Source organism: Heterocephalus glaber, unplaced genomic scaffold (assembly GCF_053883595.1).
Source record: "Heterocephalus glaber isolate CG9 unplaced genomic scaffold, H.glaber_assembly_v1.0 deba00001662, whole genome shotgun sequence".
Classification (NCBI taxonomy): Eukaryota; Metazoa; Chordata; class Mammalia; order Rodentia; family Bathyergidae; genus Heterocephalus; species Heterocephalus glaber.
This window is the reverse complement of record NW_028258403.1, coordinates 5,347,680-5,371,577: the sequence shown is the minus strand read 5'-3', so window position 1 is coordinate 5,371,577 and position 23,898 is coordinate 5,347,680. Positions and strand designations below refer to the sequence as shown.

At 50.8% G+C, this 23,898-nt stretch overlaps 3 protein-coding genes across 8 annotated transcripts; 1 reads left to right on the top strand and 2 right to left on the bottom strand.

The window, feature by feature from the left end:
• Positions 1-135: 135 nt before the first annotated feature.
• On the bottom strand, positions 136-6,912 carry Irf9 (interferon regulatory factor 9). 3 transcript variants are annotated; one of them, XM_021243850.2, is made up of 9 exons: positions 6,725-6,912; positions 5,046-5,229; positions 3,991-4,174; positions 3,657-3,784; positions 3,495-3,570; positions 3,350-3,409; positions 1,780-2,121; positions 821-936; positions 136-669 (listed from the first exon to the last, which is right to left on the bottom strand). In XM_021243850.2, the coding sequence occupies exons 2-9, from the start codon at positions 5,226-5,228 to the stop codon at positions 595-597; spliced, it is 1,164 nt and encodes a 387-aa protein (XP_021099509.1). In that variant the 5' UTR covers position 5,229; positions 6,725-6,912; the 3' UTR covers positions 136-594. The 3 variants fall into 3 exon arrangements, with proteins under 3 accessions (XP_021099509.1, XP_087053345.1, XP_004864180.1); XM_087197219.1 differs by lacking the exon at positions 6,725-6,912 and adding an exon at positions 6,180-6,710 and having other exon boundaries at positions 3,657-3,728; XM_004864123.4 differs by lacking the exon at positions 6,725-6,912 and adding an exon at positions 6,180-6,705.
• Positions 6,840-18,827, bottom strand: Rnf31 (ring finger protein 31). 3 transcript variants are annotated; one of them, XM_013065297.3, is made up of 21 exons: positions 18,427-18,827; positions 18,187-18,333; positions 17,884-18,039; positions 17,599-17,658; positions 17,424-17,499; positions 17,021-17,198; positions 15,945-16,332; positions 15,489-15,776; positions 14,979-15,227; positions 14,691-14,870; positions 14,366-14,572; positions 11,015-11,188; positions 10,832-10,930; positions 10,653-10,742; positions 9,457-9,571; positions 9,224-9,342; positions 8,882-8,995; positions 8,643-8,700; positions 7,940-8,036; positions 7,091-7,259; positions 6,840-6,981 (listed from the first exon to the last, which is right to left on the bottom strand). In XM_013065297.3, the coding sequence occupies exons 1-21, from the start codon at positions 18,613-18,615 to the stop codon at positions 6,928-6,930; spliced, it is 3,207 nt and encodes a 1,068-aa protein (XP_012920751.1). In that variant the 5' UTR covers positions 18,616-18,827; the 3' UTR covers positions 6,840-6,927. The 3 variants fall into 3 exon arrangements, with proteins under 3 accessions (XP_012920751.1, XP_004864183.1, XP_012920752.1); XM_004864126.4 differs by having other exon boundaries at positions 15,489-15,779; positions 18,427-18,826; XM_013065298.3 differs by lacking the exon at positions 17,884-18,039 and having other exon boundaries at positions 15,489-15,779; positions 18,427-18,826.
• A 194-nt stretch (positions 18,828-19,021) lies between these two features.
• Psme2 (proteasome activator subunit 2) lies at positions 19,022-23,704 on the top strand. 2 transcript variants are annotated; one of them, XM_004864128.4, is made up of 11 exons: positions 19,022-19,688; positions 19,992-20,024; positions 20,459-20,521; positions 20,756-20,842; positions 20,941-20,971; positions 21,058-21,155; positions 22,048-22,116; positions 22,459-22,526; positions 22,787-22,841; positions 23,406-23,492; positions 23,582-23,704. In XM_004864128.4, the coding sequence occupies exons 1-11, from the start codon at positions 19,641-19,643 to the stop codon at positions 23,660-23,662; spliced, it is 720 nt and encodes a 239-aa protein (XP_004864185.1). In that variant the 5' UTR covers positions 19,022-19,640; the 3' UTR covers positions 23,663-23,704. The 2 variants fall into 2 exon arrangements, with proteins under 2 accessions (XP_004864185.1, XP_021099515.1); XM_021243856.2 differs by lacking the exon at positions 22,048-22,116 and having other exon boundaries at positions 19,536-19,688.
• The last annotated feature ends 194 nt before the right edge of the window (positions 23,705-23,898 follow it).

The following is a 23,898-nucleotide window of genomic DNA, read 5'->3' as shown; positions in this document are numbered from 1 at the left end:
GCACCAGGCCCAAACCCCATGGAACCCAGGCAGTATCTTTCCTAGATGTCAGCAAGAAGAGAACCCAAGTGCCCTGATTCTAAATTGGTATCTTTACCATCTCCTGCTACCTTCTCCCAGTAAATCAGACAGTGATTCTCCTTTGAATAAAATTTTATTTTAGATCCTTAGTGAAGACCTAGGAAGAAAATATAAAGTGCTTAGCTTTAGAGTTGAGGCTTGGGGAAGAAGGAAAGGACCCCTGAGTTCATACTACTTGGAAAGTTCCCAGTTCCTTAGGGATAAAAGAGAGCATGTTTCAAAAAAAATACTGTCAAAGGATAAAGTGTTCTCCACCAGTCAGGGTGCATAGAAGTTCCAGGACAACGCGGAGGCAGATCATACTGGAGTAAACACAAAGGAAGGCCGAGCAACAATTCGGAAGGGAGGGCTGGGAATTTAGCTCAGTGGTTCCGCCGCCTGCCTCGAAAGTGCAAGGTCCCGAGTTCAATCCCCAGTACCAAAAAAAAAAAAAGAGCAGTAACAATTTGGAAGGGAGTCCTTTCCAAAGGAGACAGGAGGAATAGAGGGGAAGTGGCAGGTGGATCCTCGGCTCTACATCAGGAACAGAGGGGCTCTCTGCTCCTCTGGCGTCTCCTTCAGTAAATGCCGGGCAAAGGCTTGCTCCATCTGCACCGGAAGAGATGGGGACTGGGGCTCAGTGAGCACAGCAGGGGCAGACACTCTCCCCAGGGACAGCCTCCCCCAAGGAGCCCCCTTCTCCCTGAAGACCACCTCACCCTCCCCTCGGACAGGTTACTGTGCCCCTGGTCTGACTCACTTGCACCGTGATAGGATTCTGTAGAGTATGGCTGGGGCCAGGGCTCTCTTCCCAGAAATGCAGTGTTACCTGGGACTTGGGTGGGGGGCCCAGGCCTTGGGAGTACCTGTCAAAGTCTGCAAGAGGGTCAAGGGTGAGAAGAGAGTGGGCTACAGGCAAGGAGGAAGTGTCAAGGAGCCCGTGGTGAAGAGGGGTAAGTGGGGCCACACAGAGATGAAGGCCAGAGCCTAAACTGTGGGGTCAGGAGAGATGCCAGGAACTAAGCTGCTACCCACCCCTGTACAAACAGAAAGGAAGCCTCTTCTTCAAGAGGTGCTTAGAGGTAGCCAGTTACTCTACAACCTGAAAAAGCTCTCCTGTGGGAGAGGTGGCGGCAGTCCTGGCAGCTAACAGCTTTGTTGTTGTCACACCCTCCCAGCACTAGAACACCCATGGCTCTGGGACCCCACACTCTGCATGCCTTCTGCTTTGGCCCCCTCCTAAGGTCAGATGTAGAGTTGAGAGGCAGCTGGAAATGGAATTCCAAGAGTGGATGGAGAGAGGACCATCTCAGGGGACACCTGCAGTGTGGCAGACGTAGTGTGGCAGGGCCAGGGAGTGTAGGGCACACTTGCTCTCCTACATGGGCATATGTAGAAGGGGCCCACAAGTCAAAATCTCTGTGCTCACTTGTCCACATGTTTCCCATAACTACCGTGTGCTTCAATGTGACAGTGCTCCCCAGGACATGACACTCTTATGCTAGCTCTCCCTGAACCTCATCTTCCATGACCTTAGCTGAGGAGGCAGAGCTGCCAGGGCTGAGTGATGGCCATGTGCACTGTGCACACGCAAGTGCAGCGGTACCAGCAGGACAGTCTCCTGGAGGACAGGGTGATGGCAGGACCTACCAGGCCAGGCTCAGAAGATGCTAACTAAGGTAGGAGGCTAGGCTGGGTGCCTAGCTCGAAGAGCCTCACCTCTGCAGAAGCAGGCAGTTTTGAAGAGCTCCATGCACTTGTTGCTGGGCAGCAGATGTGGGCCCGGGCCAGGTGGGGCCTGGGGTGCATTCCAGGAGATGGGGATGGGACAAAGGCGCTGCACAAAGACGCCTCGGGAGTTGCTGGCTACCAGGATGCCTTTTTCGAGCTGGCTCAGCAGGCGCTGGCTGGGCTCTCCTGGGTCAGGCTTGGGAAATATCACCTGTGTTATGGTGCTCTCAGAGCTGGAGGCCTCGGCCACAAGGCGACAGTCCAGGCTGTCCACCTGGCGCTGGTCCACCACACGCCCACTGTAGATGAAGGTGAGCAGCAGCGAGTAGTCTGGGGACAAAATAGCCCAGCTGCACCAGATGCCAGAGGAGCATGCAGCCCCGCTCCCCCAGGATACATCAGGTGAGCAAAGGGTTTAGAAAATGAAGCGGAGGTCTGGAGAATTCAGTGTCCTCATTTTGCTAATGAGAAAACTGAAGCCAGAGAGGGAAACCAAACAAGGACTGGGGAGGACTGAGGGGCTGGGGAGGTAGCTGCACCTTCCCAGGTTGAAACACATGCCCTTAGTTGGGCGTGGTGGCACATGCTTGTGATCCCAGCACTCGGGAGACTGAGACAGGAGGACTGCTGTGCGTTCAAGGCCAGCCTGTGCTACATAGTGAGTTTAAGGCCAGCCTGAACTACAGAGCAAAATCTTGTCTCAAAAAACCAAAAATAAAATAAAGTAGAAAAAGGTATCCCCCTCTCCTTAACCTCACCCCTACACCGGCTGGGGCATCCTCTTAGGCTCTGCTACCATTCAGGACAGTAGCTAATGTATAGGTTTACAGGTCTTAATACCCAAGGCCTTGCTGTTTAGAAGGGCCCCAGAAACTGGGCTTCTGTTGAACACAAAGAAATAAATGTCTCACCAGCCTTGGTAATGCACACTTGTGATCCCAGGCTAAGGCTCAGGAGGCTGAGGCAGGAGGATTGAAAGTTCAAGGCCAGGGCTGGGGATTTAGCTCAGTGGTTCCAGCACCTGCCTCACAAGCACAAGGTCCCAAGTTTGATCCCCGGTACCAAAAAAAAAAGAAAGTTCAAGGCCAGTTTGGCCAACTTAACGAAATCCTGTCCCAAAATAGATAGGGCCAGGGATTTAGCTCAGTGGTGCTGCTCCTGCCTCGAAAACTCAAGGTTCTGAGTTCAATCCCCAGTACCAAAAAAAAAAAAAAAAAAAAAGACAGGGCTGGGGTTGTAGCTTAGTAGTAGAGCAGTTGCTTACCATGTGCAAGGCTCTGGGTTCAATGTTCAGCACAAAACCAAAACCAAACCAAAACAAAAACCTCTCAATGTGGGTGTCAAGGGAGCTGTGTATGTTAGATTGTATTTTCTGGGGTAAAAAAAAGCTTTGGGGAGTGTGGTCAGGTATATAGAATTCTCTGCCTAGAAGCCATTGCCTCTCTCTAAGGTAAGGTGAGCACAATTTGCTATAAGGCTGACAAGACAAAGGATGCAATGTCAGAGGAAGCAGACTTAGAAAGGAAGGGAGCAGGAAAAGATCATAAATGTCAAGTACCTGGGTTCTGGGGGAGCAGATGCTCCGTCTGATCCTCCTGAGCCTCAGTGCTGTCTGCACCTGGATGGAAGGCAAAAGCACCGGTCATTCAGAATGGGGCCAGAAGGTGCCGCAGAGAGGACACAAGAGGCAGGGGAGGTGGTACCTTCCTGTGGGTCAGGGCTGCTGCTGCAGCTCCCACTGTCTAGGTGGCCTGCTCTGCCAGCGGCTCTCGCCTCCTCCTGCACGCAGAGTCTAACATCAGCCCACCTCGCTCTCTAGTTACTGTCCTGCCTCAGGCCCACCCAGTCCCCTCCCCAGCTCTCACATTACTGAAGGGGTCCTGGAGGCAGGATAGACTGAGTGTGCAGCTCTTCACGGTCTCTTCCTCCTCCTCCCTCTGTGGAGACACAGAACTTCGGTGTCGCTTTGATGATTTCTGGGTCCCTGGCTGGGCTGTGCAATTGTTGAGGGAAGACAAACAGAATCTTAGGAAAGAAGGGAGGCAAGGGGTCTGAAGAGATGGTCTGGACTGGGAAGGGGAAACTGGGCAGCAGCTCCTCAAAGGCAGGGACAGGGCAGAAGCCTGAGGGGCCTTAGGAGGCTCCTCTCTTCATCCTTCCTCCTCAGTCTGCTGGGCGGTTGGGGAAGTGGTCACTCACCAGGCAGGGTTCCTGGAGGCAGCAGCCGATATACCTTGTAGGGCTCAGCAACATCCATACGGCCTCTCTCAGGAACCTCCTTAAATTCTGGACTCTTGTTGAGGGCACAGCGAAGACGAGTCTTCCAGACAGCAGGGCCTCGTGTGTCCCCCTCCTTGTACTTTCCCTTAAATACTGCCCAGGCCTAGTGAAGAGGAGGGAAATGTTACATACCCCAGCTGTCCCTCCAATGGGCTAGGTCCAGGGCCTGTGCAGGTGCAAGGCTGTAAGCTCAGATGGGCTTGTGCTAGGTGACAGAGGCAGAGCCGGACCTCCCACCAGGCAGATTCTCCCACCAGGCAGATTCGCTACCTGCATCCACAGGAGCAGAGATAATAGAAAGCCAGGAACTGCACTGCTGCTCTCACCACGGCCCTCTTTATCAGCCAGCCCCAGGCCCATCACCCATGGGACTCTAACATTTTCCACCCTCTGGACCAGTTTCCCCTTCCCTACCTACACTCCCCTGTATCAACTGGACACACCCTCCTCTCAGTGCCAATGGCCTTTTTCGACCTTGGCCCATCTGCACCCAGATGACAATAAACTCATCGCATGTTGCTTCAATTTTGCCTGCCTTGGTGGTCTCAATCGTGCCTCAGTCTGACCTTACACTAGGTTTGTGTTTTGCTATCTTGAAATCTTTATTTGCAGTACTGGCAGTTGAATCTAGGGCCTTCCTACTGAGCTAATCCCCAGCCCTTTTTATTTGAGGTAAGGTATGTGCCACATTATCTAGGTGGGACTCAAACTTAGGATTTTCCTGCCTCAGCTCCCAGAGCGCTGGGATTACAAGTGTGCCACCATACCCAGCGCCGTATTGAAATCCTTAATAATAATTTAATGTGGGATTCTGCATTTTCATTTTGTATTGAGCTCTACAAAGAACACAGTTGGACCTATGCCCCAAGCTGCCCCATATCTGAAACCCAGAGAGAGAGAGAAAAGGGACTTAGAGCAAGCACACCAGTGTGTATTCCATCCCCGAGGAGGTATCGGGTTCTAGGCCCTTTCACCTTGAAGAAGAGGGCATCCTGGTCCTCCCGGAAGTCCTGCTTGCCTGCATGCTTCCAGGGAATCCGGAACATGGTCTTAGCTGGCTCATCATCCCAGCACACCCCTGGGAACTGCCCACTCTCCACTTGTTCCACCACCCAGCTTCGGAGCTTCCGGGTGCAGCGAGCCCTGCCTGATGCCATCCTGGGAGAAAGAGAAGCAGCAACCATCACAACCAGCACTTGGGGAGAGAACATCTACTAAGCCCCTGACCACTGAGGTCAGCTTCTGGCAACAGCCCCCAGAGACCCATCCATCATCTTTTGGCTCTACACATACCTCAACCTTCTCCGAGGCAGATTTTTGTTGAGACAGGGTCTGGCTATATATTTCAGGCTGCCCTCGAGCTCACTATGTAGCCCAGGCTGGCCTCCAACTTATGGTAATCCTCCTGTCTCAGCCTCCCAAGTGCTGGGATTACAGGCGTGCACCACCACACCTGGCTTTTGAGGCAGAATTAGTCCTTTCTGCCATCACTAGTAATTATTTTAAAAGTAATTCTTTTTTAACATTCCAAGCTGATACTTGAAAGGAAACCTTAGACACTGGTCTAAGACTTCAGCACTGGATTGCTTGGGAGAGAAGAGAATTCCCTTGGTGTTCTGCTCCTGGTGAGAGGCTGTTTAGCGTCTCAATCCTTTGTTACAGGCAGAGATGGTCTCTGAGATGCTTCATCAACCCTCCTTACCTATCCCCCTCCACGGCCCATCTTTGACCTTTGGCCCCCCTGTTTGCCCCAGGGGTAGGTGGGGCAAGGAGATGAGGTCAGAGTCGTAGCTACAGCATAAGTGGGCAGAGCCAGTGGGCAAAGAAATAAACAGGGTCAACTGAAGCTGGGCTAAGAGCCTTCCTCCAGACTCACAGGCTAGTTCCTCTCTGCCCCTTTCACAGGGCCTGGGAACACTGGCCCTTACCGGGTCTCTCCTATCAGTACTCCAGCCAATTCACCCTGCTTCCTGACTCACAGGCCTTTTGTCTAACCCTCCAGCAGAGGACCCCAAGGAGCCCCCCGACTTCCCGGGGGGTGCCGTCCGATATTACTGGGCCTTCCGGCTCCAGATGCCGGGCGGACTCCCGTCTTTGGCTGCTCTTACCTGAGCTGCTGTCCGGGCTGTTCCAGGGCTCAGTGCACCTGAGCTTTTAGCTAGGCCGCTGTATTATCTCTCCACCCCTTTCTAGAGTCCCCACCCTAAGTTTCAGTTTTCCTTCAGGGACTTCCCATTCCCAGAAATCACGTGGTTGGTCCGAGTTGCAGGGCAACCGGCTACCACTAGAGGGAAGCAGCACTTCAGGTTTGTCACACAGTTCCACTGTCAGCAGCAGGGGTCTCCCCTCTGCTCCTGCATGACTCCTTCCTTCCCTTTCCTGGCTGATACTCCTTGCTTGCATCTGTCCTTTTCTGTGACACTGCTTTCTCCACAGGGAGGCCAGTTTTCTGAGGTCTGGCGTGGAGCTTCAGGATCACATGTACACCTGTGTGTCTGTGTACCCCCACAGTGGACACTTGGTACAGCTGGGTTACCTCCAATACTAGCTGAATTCCATGAAAGGAAGAAGGGAGGCCTGCAGGGAAGCCCAAGCCAGGTGGTTGGATGGGGAGAGCCTCCCTGCCCTTCCATGACTCCAGTTTCTTTCTTGCCTTAATCCAGGGTGGGTCAGATGGCAGGCAGCAGGAGAACCTTTCAGCAAAACTGTTCACCCCATTTCCCTGGTGCCCCTAGATGGTGGGACCAGGAAGAAGGACCACCAAGAAGCCTGGCAATAAGATGCCTCTTTATTGGTGCTGGAGCTGATCCTGAGGGAGCTGGGCCACTGGGCCTTCCTGAAGACCCTTGCCCTCAGCTACTTCCTCCTGCGGGGGATACTCTGTCCCAAGGGCACCTCTTCCATCAGCTTCTGCAGGAAGAGAGAGAGGATAATGATACTGGATGCCTGGAGCTCAGAAATAGGCTGGGACAGGTGACTTCTGGAGGGTGGTATCAATAAGGTTGAGCAAAAGCATTACCTGTAACAAACGGGCTTGGTAAGCAGGGGGATCCTCTCCAGCCAAGGCCTGGGGGTGCACATGCAGGTAGCGCTCAGTGGCTGTCTCTAGCTCCTCCACTTCGTACAGAGTTGCTGGGTCCAGTGAGTGGGCATTGATGAGGCTCACAAGATACTCTTTGTAGTGTGCCCTAGGGAGATGAGGGAGTAGGACACTTGTTCTCCTGTTGATTAATATTAACTGAGTGGGCCTAGCACCTTGCTGGGCACTGGGATCCTCAGACAAACAAGACAGCTCCTTGCTGAACATGCTGGTGCATGCCTCTAATCCCAGCACTTTGGGAGGTTGAGGCAGGAGGATAACAAATTTGACCTCAGCCTGGGCAACTTAGTAACTTCAAGACCTTAGTCTAGGCAACTCAGTGACTCTGGAAGACCCTATGTCAAAGATAGGAATGTAACTCAGTGGGAAGGCCCCAGGTTCAATCCCCAGTATCACAAAGTCATGGTGGTACATGCTGGTAATCCCAGCGCTTGGGAGGCTAAGGCAGGAGGACTGCTGTGAGTTCGAGGCCAGTTTGGGCTACATAGGGAGTTTAAGACCAGCCTGAACTACACAGCAAGATCATGTCTCAAAATACCCAAAACCAAACTAAACCAAACTGACAATTGCTGCCTGTTGTACTTACAAGGCAGTGCCAGCCAGTGTCTACTTCTACTACCCATCCATGCCCCATTCCAGAAGAGCCTCCTCTCTCCTACTCTGTAGGGCCTACTGCTCCCAGAGACCCTACTTCATGGCCTGGCCACACTCTCACCATGCCTATCTCCCACCCCCAACACCGTGCTTTGTGCCCTGCCCACCACTCACTGGCAGAGGCCGGCATAGCCAGGTAGAGTTTCCTTGCCACAAGCTTCATCCCTGAGCCCATTGGGAACCTCCTTCTGCTCCATCACTCGGCAGCCACCTAAGGGTAAGGGGAGGAAGGGACCTCTTGTTGGGAGGGGACCGTTGGAGGGGCCCTCCAAAAGCCTGGAGACTTGGGATATTCAGGGGCACGTGGAGGAACCTCCAGGGAGAGGATGGAGCACAGAACTGGGCTCCACTGGTGGTGGTGGTGGTGGGCTCCTTAAAGGAGGCCATTAGCAGCACACCAACTCTGATCCAGACACAGGGACCTTGCTGTCCCTACTTTTACCCATGGTGGCTTTTGTCCCATAATCACATACTCTCTCGTATCTCTCTTGTTATTTAGTTCCTGCATGGTTAACTTACCTGTGTCCCTCATGGAACCTACAACAGTAACCCTGAAACCAGCAGGTCTCATTAAATACTCGCACAATTTATCAATGAAGCATTATCATTTGAGAATGTGAGAAGAAACAGCATAAGCACTATGTGATTTAATGATTTTGTAAAACAGCTTAGCAGCAAAATGAATATTATCATCCTCACTTCATAGAGGGGAAAACAAGACCTGGGGAGGATAATTAGCTGGCCAAACTGCTCCCACACTGCCACATAGGAGTCCCACACACCATCTCCCCTTCTCAGAGGCCTGTCCGACACTCACCTCCAGGGACTGCTCGGGCTCCAGCGGGAGGCTCTGTATTAAACATGATGTGATTGTCCTGAGGAGGGGCAGAGACAATGGGTGTTATGTTCTCCTTGATGCCAGCTACTGTTGCACTTCCTAGCCTTCTGTGCCCACCTTGGACCCTGCAAGAATGTTTCCACTCATGCCCACCCTGTACCCTTCTTCCTCCTCCTCCTGAACAACCTGCAAACCCAACCAGGCCAGCCACCTCTGACCTGTAGCAGCTTCTGGAGCCGGCCAGCAGACCAATCTCGAAGGTAGAAAAGGCAGTCTCGAGGGTGGTGACCATGCAGGGACTTTTTCACTCTGCAGTTAGGGTCTGGACATTTCTGGTGGAAACCCAGATGGGAAAGGAAAACTTAAGAGACTGCTGGGGTCTTGGCTTCTCAGGAACCCCTGTGCGAGGGGCATGGGAGGAAGGGACACTGGAAGGTCCAGAGCAAGTGAAGGGCATCCAACTGATCTCTTTTTCCCCCTGGGCTGTTCTTCAATGGGCCCTGCCCCTCAAACCCAATGGCAGCCCACCCTTCCCTCCCTTCCCCACCCTCTGAGCTCACATTCTTGGCGTAAAAGGTATTGTAGCAGCCACTGCAGAACTGGTGGCGGCACTGGGTGCAGTGGAAATGCATGCAGCCTCCTCGAGCCAGTGCATATGAGAACTTGCATTTAGGACAGTCTGTAAGGGACAGCAGTTCAGGACTGGAGCTGCCACTGTAACTCAAGCCCCTCAAGGACAGAACTGCTGCCAATGATAGACTACCAAGCAGACAGACCAGAAGGGCGGCCTTACCAATGCCATTTTCCTGAAGATACATTGCCAGGCCCTGGGCCTGGTATTCTGGGTCATTATTGCGTTTCCAGTTCTGGAAATCCTCACAGCTCTGTCCTCGGTGCTGCTCCTCCCACTGCCGGAAGGAAAGGAGCTCTGTCCCATGCGCTGGCCCTTCCACTCACACCTGGTGGTTCCCTGTTTAGTGTATTTGCTCACATGCTGAGGGGTCATCTTGGTTCTTATACCTATGTTCTTATATCTGTGTTCTTATACCATCTCATATTCATTAACAAGTCTAGTTTCTACCACTCCAAACCTATCTCAACCCTGTCCCTTTTCTTTATCCCTACTAACACCACATTTCTCCAGGCCATCCTCAAGGCTTGCCTCAATTACCTGCTTGGGTGACTAGTCTTTCACTTCCACTCCCTGTGGCCCATTCTCCATACTCCTACAAAAGACCTTTCAAAGCTAAGTTGCGAGCTTAACAGTATTGGTAGGTGGCAGGGTCTGGTGGCAAGGTCTCAGGTGTTCATTTTGTTATGTTTCATAATGTAGATGCAAGTCTTTCGGTATCAAACGTTACATTTCATAAACGATAAATGAGACATGTCAGCCCCTGTTCAGTCTCGGAATGAAGGCACATGCTTGTCTGGCTTGGCCTCAATGGCTGCAGGATCTAGCCACATAAGACTTTCTCACTTTGGCCTTTTTTTGGTTTGTGTTCTCTGTCCCAAACACTCTGCATGGCTGGCTTCTCAGCTTTCAGGCCTGAGCTTAAATTAAATCATTTTAGAGAAGACTTCTTTGACCTTTCTATCCTCAGTAGGTCCCTGCTGCTATTCCATTGCTCAGATTTCTACTGTTTCTGTTTTCTTTATAGAATTTATTATGGCTATGTAAAATTATTTCCTCCCTCCCTTGATTTTCTTCCATCCTGTCTCTTTTCCCTTTCCTTTCTTCACCTTCCCTTTTCCTGCTTTCCCTTCTCCCTCTCTCCTTCCTCCCCCTTTCTTCCTTCTTGCTCCCTCTCTCCCTCCTCCCCCTCTTCTTGGGCATGGCTCCCTATCTCCTAAGTTCTTTGAGCTCAGCGCACATGTCTGCGTTGCCTTCCAATACACTCCGTGAGTCTAACAGTTCCCGGAAGTAGCTTAATAAATATTTCTCTAAGAAAAAAAAAAAAAATTTCTCTAAGGATAAACACTGAGACTCACCTGGCGCTTGCAGCGGACACAGAAGGTATGGTGACACTGGGGACACGTCGCCTCCAGCTGTTCACGCTCATATATGAAGCCGAAGGAGCACTGTGAGTGCGAGAACATAAAGCTATTCAAGGCCTTACCTGCATTGTCCCTGTCCCTCGACAGTCAGCTCTTCTGGGCTGGCCACTGACCTGGGCACACCACAAGAAGTTGGGGTCCCGCATTAGCTCGGCCTCAGTCAGCTTCTTAAGGAACAATGCATAGGCATCTGGCTCTAGACTCTCCCGAAGCTGGGGACAAGATGCAGAGGTGGTGTGGGTGGGTACAGTTACTGCCCAAAGCCTAAGGCACCTGAACCCTAAAGGCTGCAGTACCTGGATGTCAAGGGTAGAGAAGTAGCCGTGTAACTGTGTGTCATCTGTGAGGTCGGGGCGGCCACAGGCAGGGCATACCATATCTGTGATGTGCTTTTCCTTCAAGGCAATGGTGAAGTGTTGGCGGAAGCAGTCAGGGCAGATGGTGCACTCACAGGAAGTCAGAGCTTGCATCTATGGGGGAAGGGCAAGAAAGATGCGGCGGGTGGTAATGGTGGTGTCAGAAGCCACAGCTGCCTGCTGCCTGCCCTGGGAAGGGGCAGTAGCTTTCAAGTGACTACTGTAAAACAAAGATTTAATTAACTGGGCAGATGTACCAATTTCAAATGCCAACAAGGTGCCCGGCAAGCAGCCCAGCAACTCAAATGTCTGTTAACAGGTGGAGGTAAAGACAAAACTGTCCCTAAAGGCATTCATGTTCAATTAAAAGCAAACACAAATAACATCGCCGAAATGGCACTAAAGAGATGCAGAACAATTACCGGTTGCCAGGTGACCACTGTGGGGGGGATTCCTTTTTTTTTTTTTTGGTACCAGAGATTGAACTCGGGACCTTGAGTTTGCGAGGCAGGCAGCAGAACCACTGAGCTAAATCTCCAGCCCCTTAGGCGATTCCTTTGTGGTGATAGAACAATCTGTATCTTGATTATGGTGTTGGTTATATGTATCTATACATGGGATAAAATTGCAAAAAACCCCACATACACACATCCATGAATAGAACAGATCTGCAGTGTCATTAATGGTATCAGTGTGTATTTCTTGGTCTTAATATTGCATTATAATCATATAAGAAGATATCACCATGGGGGAGTGAAAAGCCTGTAGAATTCTGTGTACTATTTTTGCAACTTCCTGTGAATCTACAATTATTTTGTGTTCTTTTGCTTGTGGTACTAGATATTGAACTCAGGCCAGGAAGAAATTGGCACCATGAATGGGCCAGGAGGCTCTCCCCATCCAACCACCTGGCCCGGGCTTCCCTCCAGCCCTTCAGGTCTCCCTTTCTTTCATGAGAAATTTATCAGTATTGGAGGTCATCTAATTGCATCAAGAGGGCACTACAGGGGAACACAGATGCACAGGTGGACACATGATCCTTTGCACTAAACTGTATCTGTTTTGGGTTTTTTTGAGACAGGGTCTCACTATGTAGTTCAGGCTGGCCTAGCCTTGAACTCTCTATGTAGCCCAGGCTGGCTTTAAACTCATGGCAATGTTTCTGCCTCACCCTGTCAAGTACTGGAATCATAGGTGTGCGCCACCATAGCCAGCTCCTAGGCTTTTAAAAGTTTTGAGTCAGGGTCTCATTAAGTTGCTATGTTGGAAAAAAAAAAAAGTTGCTATGTTGATCAGGCTAGGCTCAAACTTGTGATCCTCCTGCCTCAGCTTTCGAGACTGCTGAGATTACAGGCATGCACAAGTATGTCCAGTTTATGATAATTCTTTTTTTTTTTTTGGTACTGGCGATCGAACTCCGATCCTTGGCAATGTGCAGCAGGCGGTGAAACCACTGAGCTAAATCCCTGGCCCAGTTTATGATAATTCTTTAAAATAAAGAGTAAGCTGGGCATGGTGGTGGATGCCTGTAATCCCAGCAGTTGGGAGGCTGAGGCAGGAGGAATGCCATGAGTTCAGGGCCAGCCTGGCTACACATTGAGGTCAAGACCAGCCTGAAGTACAAAGCAAGACCCTGTCTCAAAAATCCAAAAAAAAAAAAAAAAGAGAGAACAAAACAAAATGCATACAGAGCTGGATTACCTAAACTTGACTGCATTTGGCAGTAAACTGCCGCTTCTGACCTAGATTAAGCTGAAGCTCAGAAGTTAAGAAGAGCTTATGCCTACCAACTGGGTTGTTTGCTTTTTTTTTTACAGTACTATGGATTGACTACAGGGCTCCTCATACATGTCAGTCAAGTGCTCTACCACTGAGAAATGCCCCCAGCCATTTTTTTTTCTTTTTCTGGAGACAGGGTCTCACTATGTAGTTCAGGCTGGACTTGATTTTTTTTTTTTTGGTACCAGGGATCAAACTCAGGACTGCAGTGCCACTAAGCTAAATCCTCAGCCTAGACTTGAACTTACTATGTAGCCCAGGCTGGCCTTGAACTCACATCACAGCAATCCTCCTGCCCCAGGATTACAGACATGCACCACCATACCTGGCTCCCTAGCCAGTTTTTAAAAGCTTATTTTGAGACAGGGTCTCCCTACGTTGCCCAGGCCAGCCTTGAACTTGTGATTCTCCTGCCTCAGCCTTCTGAGCAGCTAGAGTTACAGTCATGCACACCACCCAGTCCAACTGGATATTTTACAGAAGATTTTTTGGGGGGTACTGGGGATTGAACTCAGGACCTTGCGCTTTTGAGGCAGGTGGTGGAACCACTGAGCTAAATCCCCAGCACCCCCCAACTGTTTATTTTAATATTAAAAAATTATTGTTTGGGAGGCTGAGGCAGGAGAATCTCAAGTTCAAGCCCAGCCTGGGCAACTTAGTGACTGAGTGAGAGCTTGTATAAAAAAAGTGTGTTGCAGGAGGCAAGGAGGTAACTCAGTGTGAAGGTTCAACCCCCAATCCCTCAGAAAGAATTACTGTTAATTTTTTTTTAGTGTGACAGTGGTACCATGGCTTTGTTTTCAAAGAGTTTTCCTTTTAGCGATACACATGGAAGTATTTACAGACAAAATTATATGGCACCTAAGATTTGGTTCAAAACGATCCTCCGTGCGTACAGATGAAACACAGATTGGCCGTACATTGCTAATTGCTGGAGGTCAATGAATGCACTGAGGGGTAAGGGCTGTAAGGGATTTATCACACAATTTTATCTACATTATTTATTTGCTATAGTTCGGGTCTTAGGTGCCCCTCAAAGGGACAGTGGTAAAGGCTTGCTCCCCAGGGTGGTTCTGCTGGGAAATAGAGGTGCCTTTAGGAGGCAGGGCCTGGTAGGAGGTCTTTAGGGTGCACCCTTGAAAGGGTTATGAAATCCTGCCCTCCTCCTCTTTAGCTTCCAGGCTTAGGTGAGTGCTTCCACCACCATGTGCCAGAAAAAGGCCCAAAGCAATGGGGCCAGCCAATTAGACTGAACCCTCTAAACTCTGACCCCAAATAATCCTTTTTCTAAGTTGATTATATCAGGTATTTGTTATAGTCACAGAAAGCTGACTGAGACAATGTTTGAAAATTTCTACAACAGAGTATTTTATAAAGGGAGAAGGCCTTCCCTCCCTCAGAAGGCTTCAGGGGTACCAGAGAACTGCTGAGAAGAGGGCCAGGCAGGGCTGAAATGGAGGTCCAAAGGGAATACAGTAATTTTCCGACCAGGTGCAGTGGGGAGGGGCTTACCCGGTTTCGGGGCAGGGTCCAGCTGCACACGGCACATTCCTGGGCAAGCAAGCGGCGCAGGAAGGCCCGATCCTGGTTGTGCCTCACAGCCTCTACCACATCTAACACCTCATAGTTCCTGGGAGTCTCCTGCAGCAGTGACAGTGCCAGTTCTGCGCGGCCCCAGCTGGGGAGGTCATAGACTGCCAAAAGCCGTCTGACCAAGCTCTGCAATGTAATTCAGGTGGAAGGGGAAGGAGTGATTGTCAGACCCCAGGGATCCTCTCGCTGTCTTCCCGCTTGCCTTTCTAGATGGGCTCTTGGGCTTCTCGCCTCCTCCCAGCACCTGCTTGTCTGGCCCATCCCAGGAGGGCTCAGGGGCACTGTCCCAAAGGCGCTGGTGGAAGGGCTCTAGGCGCTGGCGCTGTAGCTCAGTCAGGGCCCGTGCCACATCACCTCCATGTTGGAACAATGCTTGAAGAGAGCCTTCCTCAGGGCCAAATCCCAAGGACCGAAGCTCCTGCACCTGCAAATTGGGAGTAGAAAATGGGAGTGAAGAGGGAAAAGCAAACAAGGGAGAGTGTGAGAGACTCTGAGACCCTCAACCCCATCCCACCTCCAGAACAGCCATTACCTTCCTCCTCCGGGCCCTCACACACTCCTCCACAGCTTCATCAAGGTTGCCATGACGATCCAGCCAGGCTTTCCGGGCTTCCTGACAGGAAAAGGCACCTAGCTCGGGGGACTGCTGGCCAGCCAGCTCAGCCACCATCTCCAGCACATAGGGCAGCTCTGAGTGCAACCACTGCAGGGGCACCTCGGTGCCTGAGTACTGTAAAGCCGAGAAGATCTCCTCTGGACAGGCACCTGCAGCCTCTCCTTCCTAAGGGACAGTAACACACAGACAGAAGGCCTATCAGGAGGGGCACTCTCTATCCAACCTCAGCCTGACCCAGGATGCCGACAGTGGCTAAGCTCACATATACTGGTCATATGAATCTGATCATGTGACTGTGCATAGTGTTCAATAAGAGGCAGTTGCTGCTAACACTGACAGGATTTATGAGAACTCTATTAAAAAGCCACAGCATCCATCCTTCCCCCTACCAGTTCAGCCCCACCCCATCCCAGGGCCAGTCCTCACCCGGATCATGATCACTAGCTGAAGACCCTCCTCCCGCATCTTGTCTTGGCGTTGTTTCTCAGGCTCTCCACAGGAACTGGCTAAGGAGGCACTGAGATGCTGTGGAGGTGCAGGCTCTGGCGGCTCCTTTTCCAAAGAGCTTGCATGCAGCTGGGGAGCATGTCGTACTGGGACGGGGCTGCTGGTCCGATTGCACATAGCACACACCCAGCCAAGGCCCGAGTTGCAGAAGGTACAGTGAATACAGTACCAGACTTGAGTCTGAGTAGAGGAGGGCAAAGTATCCTCCTGCTGGGAAGGTAGAGAGAATCATCCCATTGGCTGGCTGGCTGAGGTTCATGATAGAATATATACAGGGAGTTGGAGAAACTGAAGGAAAACTAGCAACGGGGAAGTAGAGAATAGCCTAAGGTACTGGGTGCAAATAATGAGCTGAGAAGGCCAGGAACAGGTTACCTTAAGGGGCTGTAGGCAAATGCCAGCATCGTGGGAATCCACCACCAGGCTGGGAGGCTGGGCCAGTCGAGGTCGCTCACACATGGCACAGAGCACAGCTGCTGCCTCATTCTCAAAGGTACAGCTCTGGCAGGCCCACTGACCCCGTGCAACCTCAGGCTCTAGGCCTCCAGTTCCTTGAGGACTCTCAAGCCCTGGCCCCAACACCTTACAGCCTCTGGGCCGACCACATGCCACACAGAGCACTGCCCAAGGCTCGTTTAACACGTCACAAGCAGCACAATGCCAGCGAAGACGGGCACTTGCAGGATCAGGGGAAGAAAGAGTGCCATCTCCCAGGGCCAGCAGGGAGGTTAAGTGGGGCTGTGGTTGAGCTGAGGCAGGTAAACTGTAACAGAAAAGCAGACATGGCCTGCTGAGGTGGGACCTGGTGCCTGGGTCCCTCACCCCTGTGCATCCCCCATTTCCTAAATAAAACACATAGCTCTGGCCTTTGCACATGCTGAGCTCTCTGTCTGGATCACTCCTGTAATCTACTCAACATTTAAATGACAGTTTACAGTTCATTTCTTTTTTTTTTTTTTTTTGGTACTGGGGATCAAACTCAGGACCTTGGGTTTTCGAGGCAGGCAGCGGAACAATTGAGCTTAATCCCCAGCCCTACAGTTCATTTCTTCCAGGCAGATATCCCTAACATGGGACCTGTACCCCTATGAAGTGTTTAAAATACTGCTGATTGAGATGATTCTTCAGGCCAGATCACATCCACCTACAACCTATTTGCACACCATAATAATCTATCCTCTTGAAACTGCCACTTGCTTGATGTATATGTTTATAACCTCCTTAAAGACTGTGACTGGGCCAGGGATTTAGCTCAGTGGTTTCGCCATCTGCTGCGCAAGTGCAAGGACCCGAGTTCGATCCCTTGTATCAAAAAAAAAAAACCAAACCCTGTGACTGGCTGCTTGTCCTCTACTAGACAGTGTTTAACACAGAACCTGGCACATAACGAATACTCAGGTGACTTGAAGTTCTCTTAGTTGTACTCTTACCAAGAAGAGAAAGCCTCTTACCTGGGGCTCAGGTGGGTGGCCTGGATGGCCCCAGGCAGGGTCTGGCGGAGGTGATGAGCACGAGATGGATGTCCATGGAACAGGCGGTCACAGGTTGGGCATGAGACCTGTTTACAGGCTGCGCAGTGCAGTGTGCCTGGAGCAGAACCACAGAGAAAGCAGGGACCAAGAGGGAGGCCTAGAATGTAGAAACAAACAAACAAACAAACAGAACATCTTTCTTTAAAAGACCAGTTACATATGAATCCGCTATATGGACTAGGACAAATCACAAGACTACTTTTTAGCACATGTGGACCCAAGGAAGCAATTTTAATCTCTTTGAAAAACAAAAATAACCACAAAGATCCTAAACTTCCATCAATATAGTCTGCCACCCCTCCCCACACAGGACCAGTCATACCTGGGGCAGAGGGTGTAGTGAGGGGGCCAGGAGCAATTTCTCTCAGTAAGGGGTCAAACTCTGAAAGCTGCAGCACCTGAGAAAGAAAGAGCAGGGAATGGGCAAATGCTTGGGGACACAGAGTCCCACATTTCCTGCTTCATCTGTTCAACAGCACCCTTCTTGCCTCCCTTACATCATCTTCCGCTTTGTCTTTTAGCAGCTGCTCCAGTGCTTTCTCTCTTGGATGTGAATTCTGCAAACAAGACGAAAAGAGTTCTCACCTACAGCCTTAGAACAGGACTCTCCCTCTAAGTCCTGGTCCCCTAACAGTCACAGGGAGAACAGTACCCGGAGCTCCCAGATTGCTGTGGAGACTAGGCCCATGGTTCAACAGCATGGGGGTTCTCAAAACGGCTGGAGTTAGGCTGGACTTCCCTGGCCTGGTACTTAAGACCTCAGGACTAGTGGAACATCTCACCGCCAACAGCAGACTGAGCTCTGTCCGAAGCAGCAGCACTTCCAGTGTGACTGCAGCAACGTGGTGCCCATGTGGCTCCTCCTGGTCTTCTGGGAAGCTCAGACCATCTGGCTGCTCCTCGGTATAGCCATACAATCGCAGCACATCCCGGCCCCCCTGCCACACATTCACAAGAAGTCACCACCCAGCAAGCCCGGTTGGCAATCGGACTGGACCATTCTCATTCAGCAAGCCCTTTGGCCCTTTCTAGCCAACCCCCAGCCTCGGTCTAGTCCCCTTTCCCGTAACGCCCAAAGGTTTCACCTGCACAGCATCCACGGTGCTGTGAAAGACGGGGTTATTAAACTTGACCGAGCGCCAGTACCGAGGCCGCTGAGGGCTGAGGAGGTTTCGGCCGTATTTCTCCAGGATGTTCAGGGCCGTGGTCAGAATATTGAGGTAGTTTAGGGGCTGGGAGCAGTCAGAAAGCAGAGCTGTGAGCCCAGCCCTGGCCTCTGGACCCACGTTCCCTTTATGAGCCGGGCAGGGAGGGCCTGACCTCACCTCCCCAAGAGCATTGCAGCGAACCAGGCGTGCGGCGTCCAGTAACAGGTAGCGGGAGGCTGGAGGCAAAGAGGTATCCAGTAGTGGCCGAAGCTGCTCCAGGGAAAACGACTGTGCAGAATCCTTTCTCAGGGCGCTCGCGAGCTCCTCGCGGGCGAGCAGGAAGGCTTGTTCCTCCTCCCCGGGCATCCCGAGACAGGAGTCAGCCCCAGCCTCGCCGCCCACCAAGTCCCGGCGCTGGCAGCGCGTGGCCCGAGAGCCACCCCTCCCGCCTTCGGTACGGCTTTCCGCAGCCGCCAGGAGGTCACTCAGGCCACGGTCACTCTCTAGCCAAGGGTCCGGCGTCACGGTTAGCAGAGAACCGGAAGTACTGAGGAGGAGGGCGGGACTGCGAACCTGTTCCAGAGGAAGAGGAGGGGTTTAAAGTTAAGGAAGGGGCGGTCTGGAACCAGGGGGCGTGATCTGAGGGGCGCCAGGCACCAACCAATGAGGAGGTAAACAGCCCCAGCTCCTCCCACTGCACGTTCCTGCCTATTTCTCCAATTCTACAGCTCTTCCCCGCCTTCTTCCAGGTTGGCTCCGCCTTTTCCGGGTAGTCCCAGGCGAGGGGTTAGCGCATTTATATCAAAGCCTTCCTCTCTCGGTCTGTCCCCACTTGGGGCGTACCACCCTGGCGGACCCGACTCTGGTCGGCTCTATCTTGGCTAAGCGAAGTCCTCAAGACAAGGTGCTCTCCTTGGGAAAGTCCCCGTCCCTGCTCCCTTCCACATTCCACTAGTCCTCGGCTCCAGACCCTCCCTTTACGCCCCTCCCACTCTCTCCACTCCCTCCTGGCAGTCGAGCTTTCTCCGAGGACTTGGGCCACTGAATATTCCCTTTCCCATTCTCCCACTCCTCTCATCCCAACTCTGGACTTTTCCTGGACAGCCTCTCTAAAAGCCCTTCCTGTCTTCGAGGGACAGCCCCTGTTGAGGTCTCCAAAGCCTTACTCTCCCTAGTTCCTCCCTCGGACTGCCCCTGGGTTTGTGACCCAGCCCACCGCTCCCCCTAGTGGCAACGGGCTGGAAATGGCTGAGGGGCTACCTACAGTTTGCAGCCTGCCAGGGAAAGGGGAAAGGGAGAAAGGGGGCGGGGCCGAAGGGGCCGGGCCTGGCCCTGGGGAGTGAAAGCGAAAGCCCGAGCCGCTAGCCCGGAGATCTAGCAAGTGGAGCAGCATGGCCAAGGCTTGTGGGGTGCGTTTGAGCGAGGAGGCCCGCAAACAGGTAAAGGGGAGCCGGAGAACAGGAAGGGGACAGGGAGACCTCCTAATGGAAGCCAAGCTGGGTGCTCCATGGGAGCAAGGCGATTCCAGAGAACTCCCCCAACCTCTCTTTAGTGCTTTTGCTTCTGCCCGGGATTCCCAGATTTCTATCCTCTGGCTAGTCTGCACTGAGCAGAAGCTTCCAGGGAAAACTGGCTGGTGGGAAAAGCCTGAGCCACAGTTGGCGGCCACCCCGTTGGGGCTGGGATCTTACTCTTGGCACCCGAAACCCTTAACCAACATCCGGGTACTGTTCTCTGTGCAGGTAGATGTCTTCAGACAAAATCTTTTCCAGGAGGTAAGTCTTTACGAATTCGAACAATTTGACCCAAAACCTTGGAGTAGTATTTTTGCATCACAGCCTCTTAGAGTAACCCCCAAACTCATCCTAGACTTGGTCCTTACTTCCCTTTACCAAGCTTTCACCCAACATGAGCTCTTACTTACTGATTTCTTCCTTTAACTGGACCCCTCTTAAAGCTTTTCCCACCTCTGCCACTTCCTTTCCTATCTTTTGGAGAGGACCGAAGGCATGGCCCCAAAGCAGGAATACCATGTTCTAAACTTGGTTCTGCCACTTACCGGCTTGGGCAAGTACCTACATTTCCAGGGCTTCGGTTTCCTCATTTATAAGCCTAGGACTCAGTGATTTCCAAGGGGCTGTTTGGTCTCACTTTTCACATATCTCATCGTTCATCTTCTGATTCCCCACCCTTGCAATGTAACCCACAGGCTGAGGAATTCCTGTACAGATTTTTGCCACAGAAAATTATATACCTGAGCCAGCTCTTGCATGTGAGTAGTGTGGGCCCTTTCTGCCCCATCTATGACTGCCTTCTTTGCTCACATTCTCAAGCTAACAACTGAGTTCAGCATGCAGAGAACAGTTATGAATGGTGGATTGAGAATGTTGGCCTGGTATGAGCCCGAGCCTAGGTTGAGAGGCAGAGGGCAGACAATCCATGGAGGGAAGGCTGTGACTCAGGGTGAGAGGAAGGGGTTGGGTAGCTCTGACTGAGCTCTGTGCAGGAGGACTCCCTCAATGTGGCAGACTTGACCTCCCTCCGGGCTCCCCTGGACATCCCTATCCCAGACCCTCCATCAAAGGATGATGAGGTGAGGCACTCGGGGTTTGGGGCTATAAACCCAGTGAAAATGATAGTCCTTTAACCTCCATGACTTTTCTAAAGCTACTTTCCCCCTTTTTGCCCTAGATGGAAACAGATAAGCAGGAGAAAAAAGAAGGTAATGGATGAGGGGATAACTAGGGAAGGTGAAAGGGCACATTGACTACTTGATGCGAAAGGACTTGAATTTCCCCTTTCTCACAGTCCCTAAGTGTGGCTTTCTCCCTGGGAATGAGAAGGTCCTTGCTCTCCTTGCTCTGGTTAAGCCAGAAGTATGGACTCTCAAAGAAAAGTGCATTCTGGTAAGCTGGGGAACTGGGAAAAGTGGGAAGAAAAGACAAGCAAGGCTCAGTCCTGGTAACCTTCAGGGATACAAGTACTTCATTTAGAGACCTGGTCTTCATCAGGGATACTTCTTTTTGTGTCTTGGGTTTAGAGCCTATTTTCCTCATTCTCTTAGACCTTGTATTTTTCTTTTTTTAATTAAAAAAAATTTGGACCTCATAACAGTACCCTTGAAATCAGAGACTATGCTATATCCACCTCTATAACTCTAGAACCTACTGCTGTACCTGCTACACAGTGCAAATGATATAATATAGTAAGTTAGTTTAAAAGCTTGGGCTCTAGAGGGAAACTGAGTTCAAATCCTGACCCTATCATTTACCCAGCTGATATCCTTAAGTAAGTGACTTAGACATTCTGTGACTCAGTTGTTTTGTCTGTTAAATTGGCACAATAAGAATATATACCTTGGATGTTTTGTTTTTTTTGTTTTTTTGTTTTTTTGTTTTTTTGTTTTTGGTACCGGAGATCGAACTTGGATCCTTGCACTTGTGAGGCAGGCGCTGGAACCACTGAGCTAAATCTCTGGCCCTTTTTAAATGATATCCCACATTGTAGGTTGTCTCTTAGCTCTGTTAGTGGTTTCTTTTGCAGTGCAGAAGCTTTTTGCCAAGGACTTTTTTTTTTTTTTTTGGTACCGGGGATCGAACTCGGGACCTTGTGCTTGCAAGGCAGGCGCTGGAACCACTGAGCTAAATCCCTGGCCCTCCTTGGATGTTTACTGTGATGATTAAATGATAAATAATTCATAGCACAATGCTGGGCACATGATAAATGCTCAGTTATTAAAAAGTGGCATAATAGGAAGAACCTAGTAGGTTGATTGAATGATTCCTTCACTTAACATAGGTAATTGCATGGATCCAGCATCTGATCCCCAAGATTGAGGATGGAAATGATTTTGGGGTAGCAATCCAGGTAGGAAAAGGCTGAATGAGGCTGGGCATGGTGGTGGACATCTGTAATCCCAGCTGCTCAGGAGGCAGGAGGAATGGATGTTTGAGGTCAGCCTAGACAATTTAACAAGACCCTCTCTCAAAAAAAAAAAGTAAAAAGGCTAGACATATAGCTCAGTGGTAGAGTGCTTGCCTAGCATGCATGAGGCCTTGAATTCAGCCCCCAATTTCAGGGGGTTGGGGGTTAATGAGGACACTGAGTGAGGAGACTTGGGACTGATAGGTGGCAGGCATGAACTATGAGAAGAGAGAGTGAGTGAAGGAAAAAGATGAGGTGTTTTCTTTGCATCCTATGTCACCACAGGAGAAAGTTCTGGAAAGGGTGAATGCAGTGAAGACCAAAGTGGAAGCCTTCCAGACAACCATTTCCGTGTGAGGGCCCTGGAGTACCTGCATGGGGGGCTGCCGGGATACTTCTTTTTTTTTTTTTTTGGTACGGGGGATCAAACTCGGGACCTTTTGCTTGCTAGGCAGGAGGTAGAACCACTGAGCTAAATCCCCAGCCCTGGGACGCTTCTTTGGTACCCCCAAAGCTAGATAGTCCCATTAGAATGATGGAGACTCTGAGAAGGTGTGTGCATTCTAATCCTCTCTCTGAATACACATTCCTGTGGTACCCCTTGCTCTGGCAGGTACTTCTCAGAACGAGGGGACGCTGTGGCCAAGGCCTCCAAGGAGACCCATGTAGTAAGTGCATAGTCCCAAGCCTCTTAGCCGTGGCTGGTGAGGGGTGGGACTGGGGGCAGGGCGAGGAAAGAGGTTCTTTTTATCTTATTCATGACTTTTGCAGTGGGTAGAATATTAAGCCAAAAGCATAGCCTACTTTAAAAAAAGAAAGTAACAACCCAAAACAACAACAAATAAAAAGAAAAACATAGCCAGACATGGTGGTACACACCTGTAATTTCAGCACTCAAGAGGCTGAGGCAAGTGGATCACTGGAGTTCTAGGCCAGCCTGGGCTACATAGTACCTAAGGCCAGTCTGAACTACATAGTGAGACCCTTTCTCAAAAATAAACGTAAAAACTTACAATGAAAAAGAGAAAAAAATATGTGAAAAAGAAAGTTGCCTAGAAAAGTTGATCTGGACTTCAACAGTCTTGACACCTTTCCCTGCTTGATCCTATGGATCCTGTTTCTTGGTGCTGAAAAGGGACTTATCTTCAAGTTACCTATTTCCTACATGAAGAAACCAGACTAATGTGCCAGCCTCCCACAGGGCTGACTCAGCTTTGCCTCCCATATGCCAGATGGATTACCGGGCCTTGGTGCATGAAAGAGATGAGGCAGCCTATGGGAATCTCAGGGCCATGGTGCTGGACCTGAGGGCCTTCTATGTGAGTGTGGAATAAGCCCCTGATGGAGATGGGTAGAGGGGCTTGGGAAGGCCAAGAACTTAACTCCTGCTCCTCTTGCCTTCCTCTAGGCAGAGCTTTATCATATCATCAGTAGCAACCTGGAGAAAATTGTCAACCCAAAGGGTGAGGAGAAGCCATCTATGTATTGAGCCCAAGACTAGAAGGAAAATAAAGGATCTGTTCCTTCTGTGGATTATCTCTGGTGTGTGTCATTGATGATAGCATATATTGAGTGCCATGTATGTCCAGACACTGAGGTGAATGTGGTAGGGGGAATGTGAAGAGATGCTGATTGCATAATCCTCCACCCTTTTAACTGAGGCCAGCAAGGAGCGGGATGTCAGCCTTGCAGATAATCCACATTTTGGAATTTCACAAGGTTATT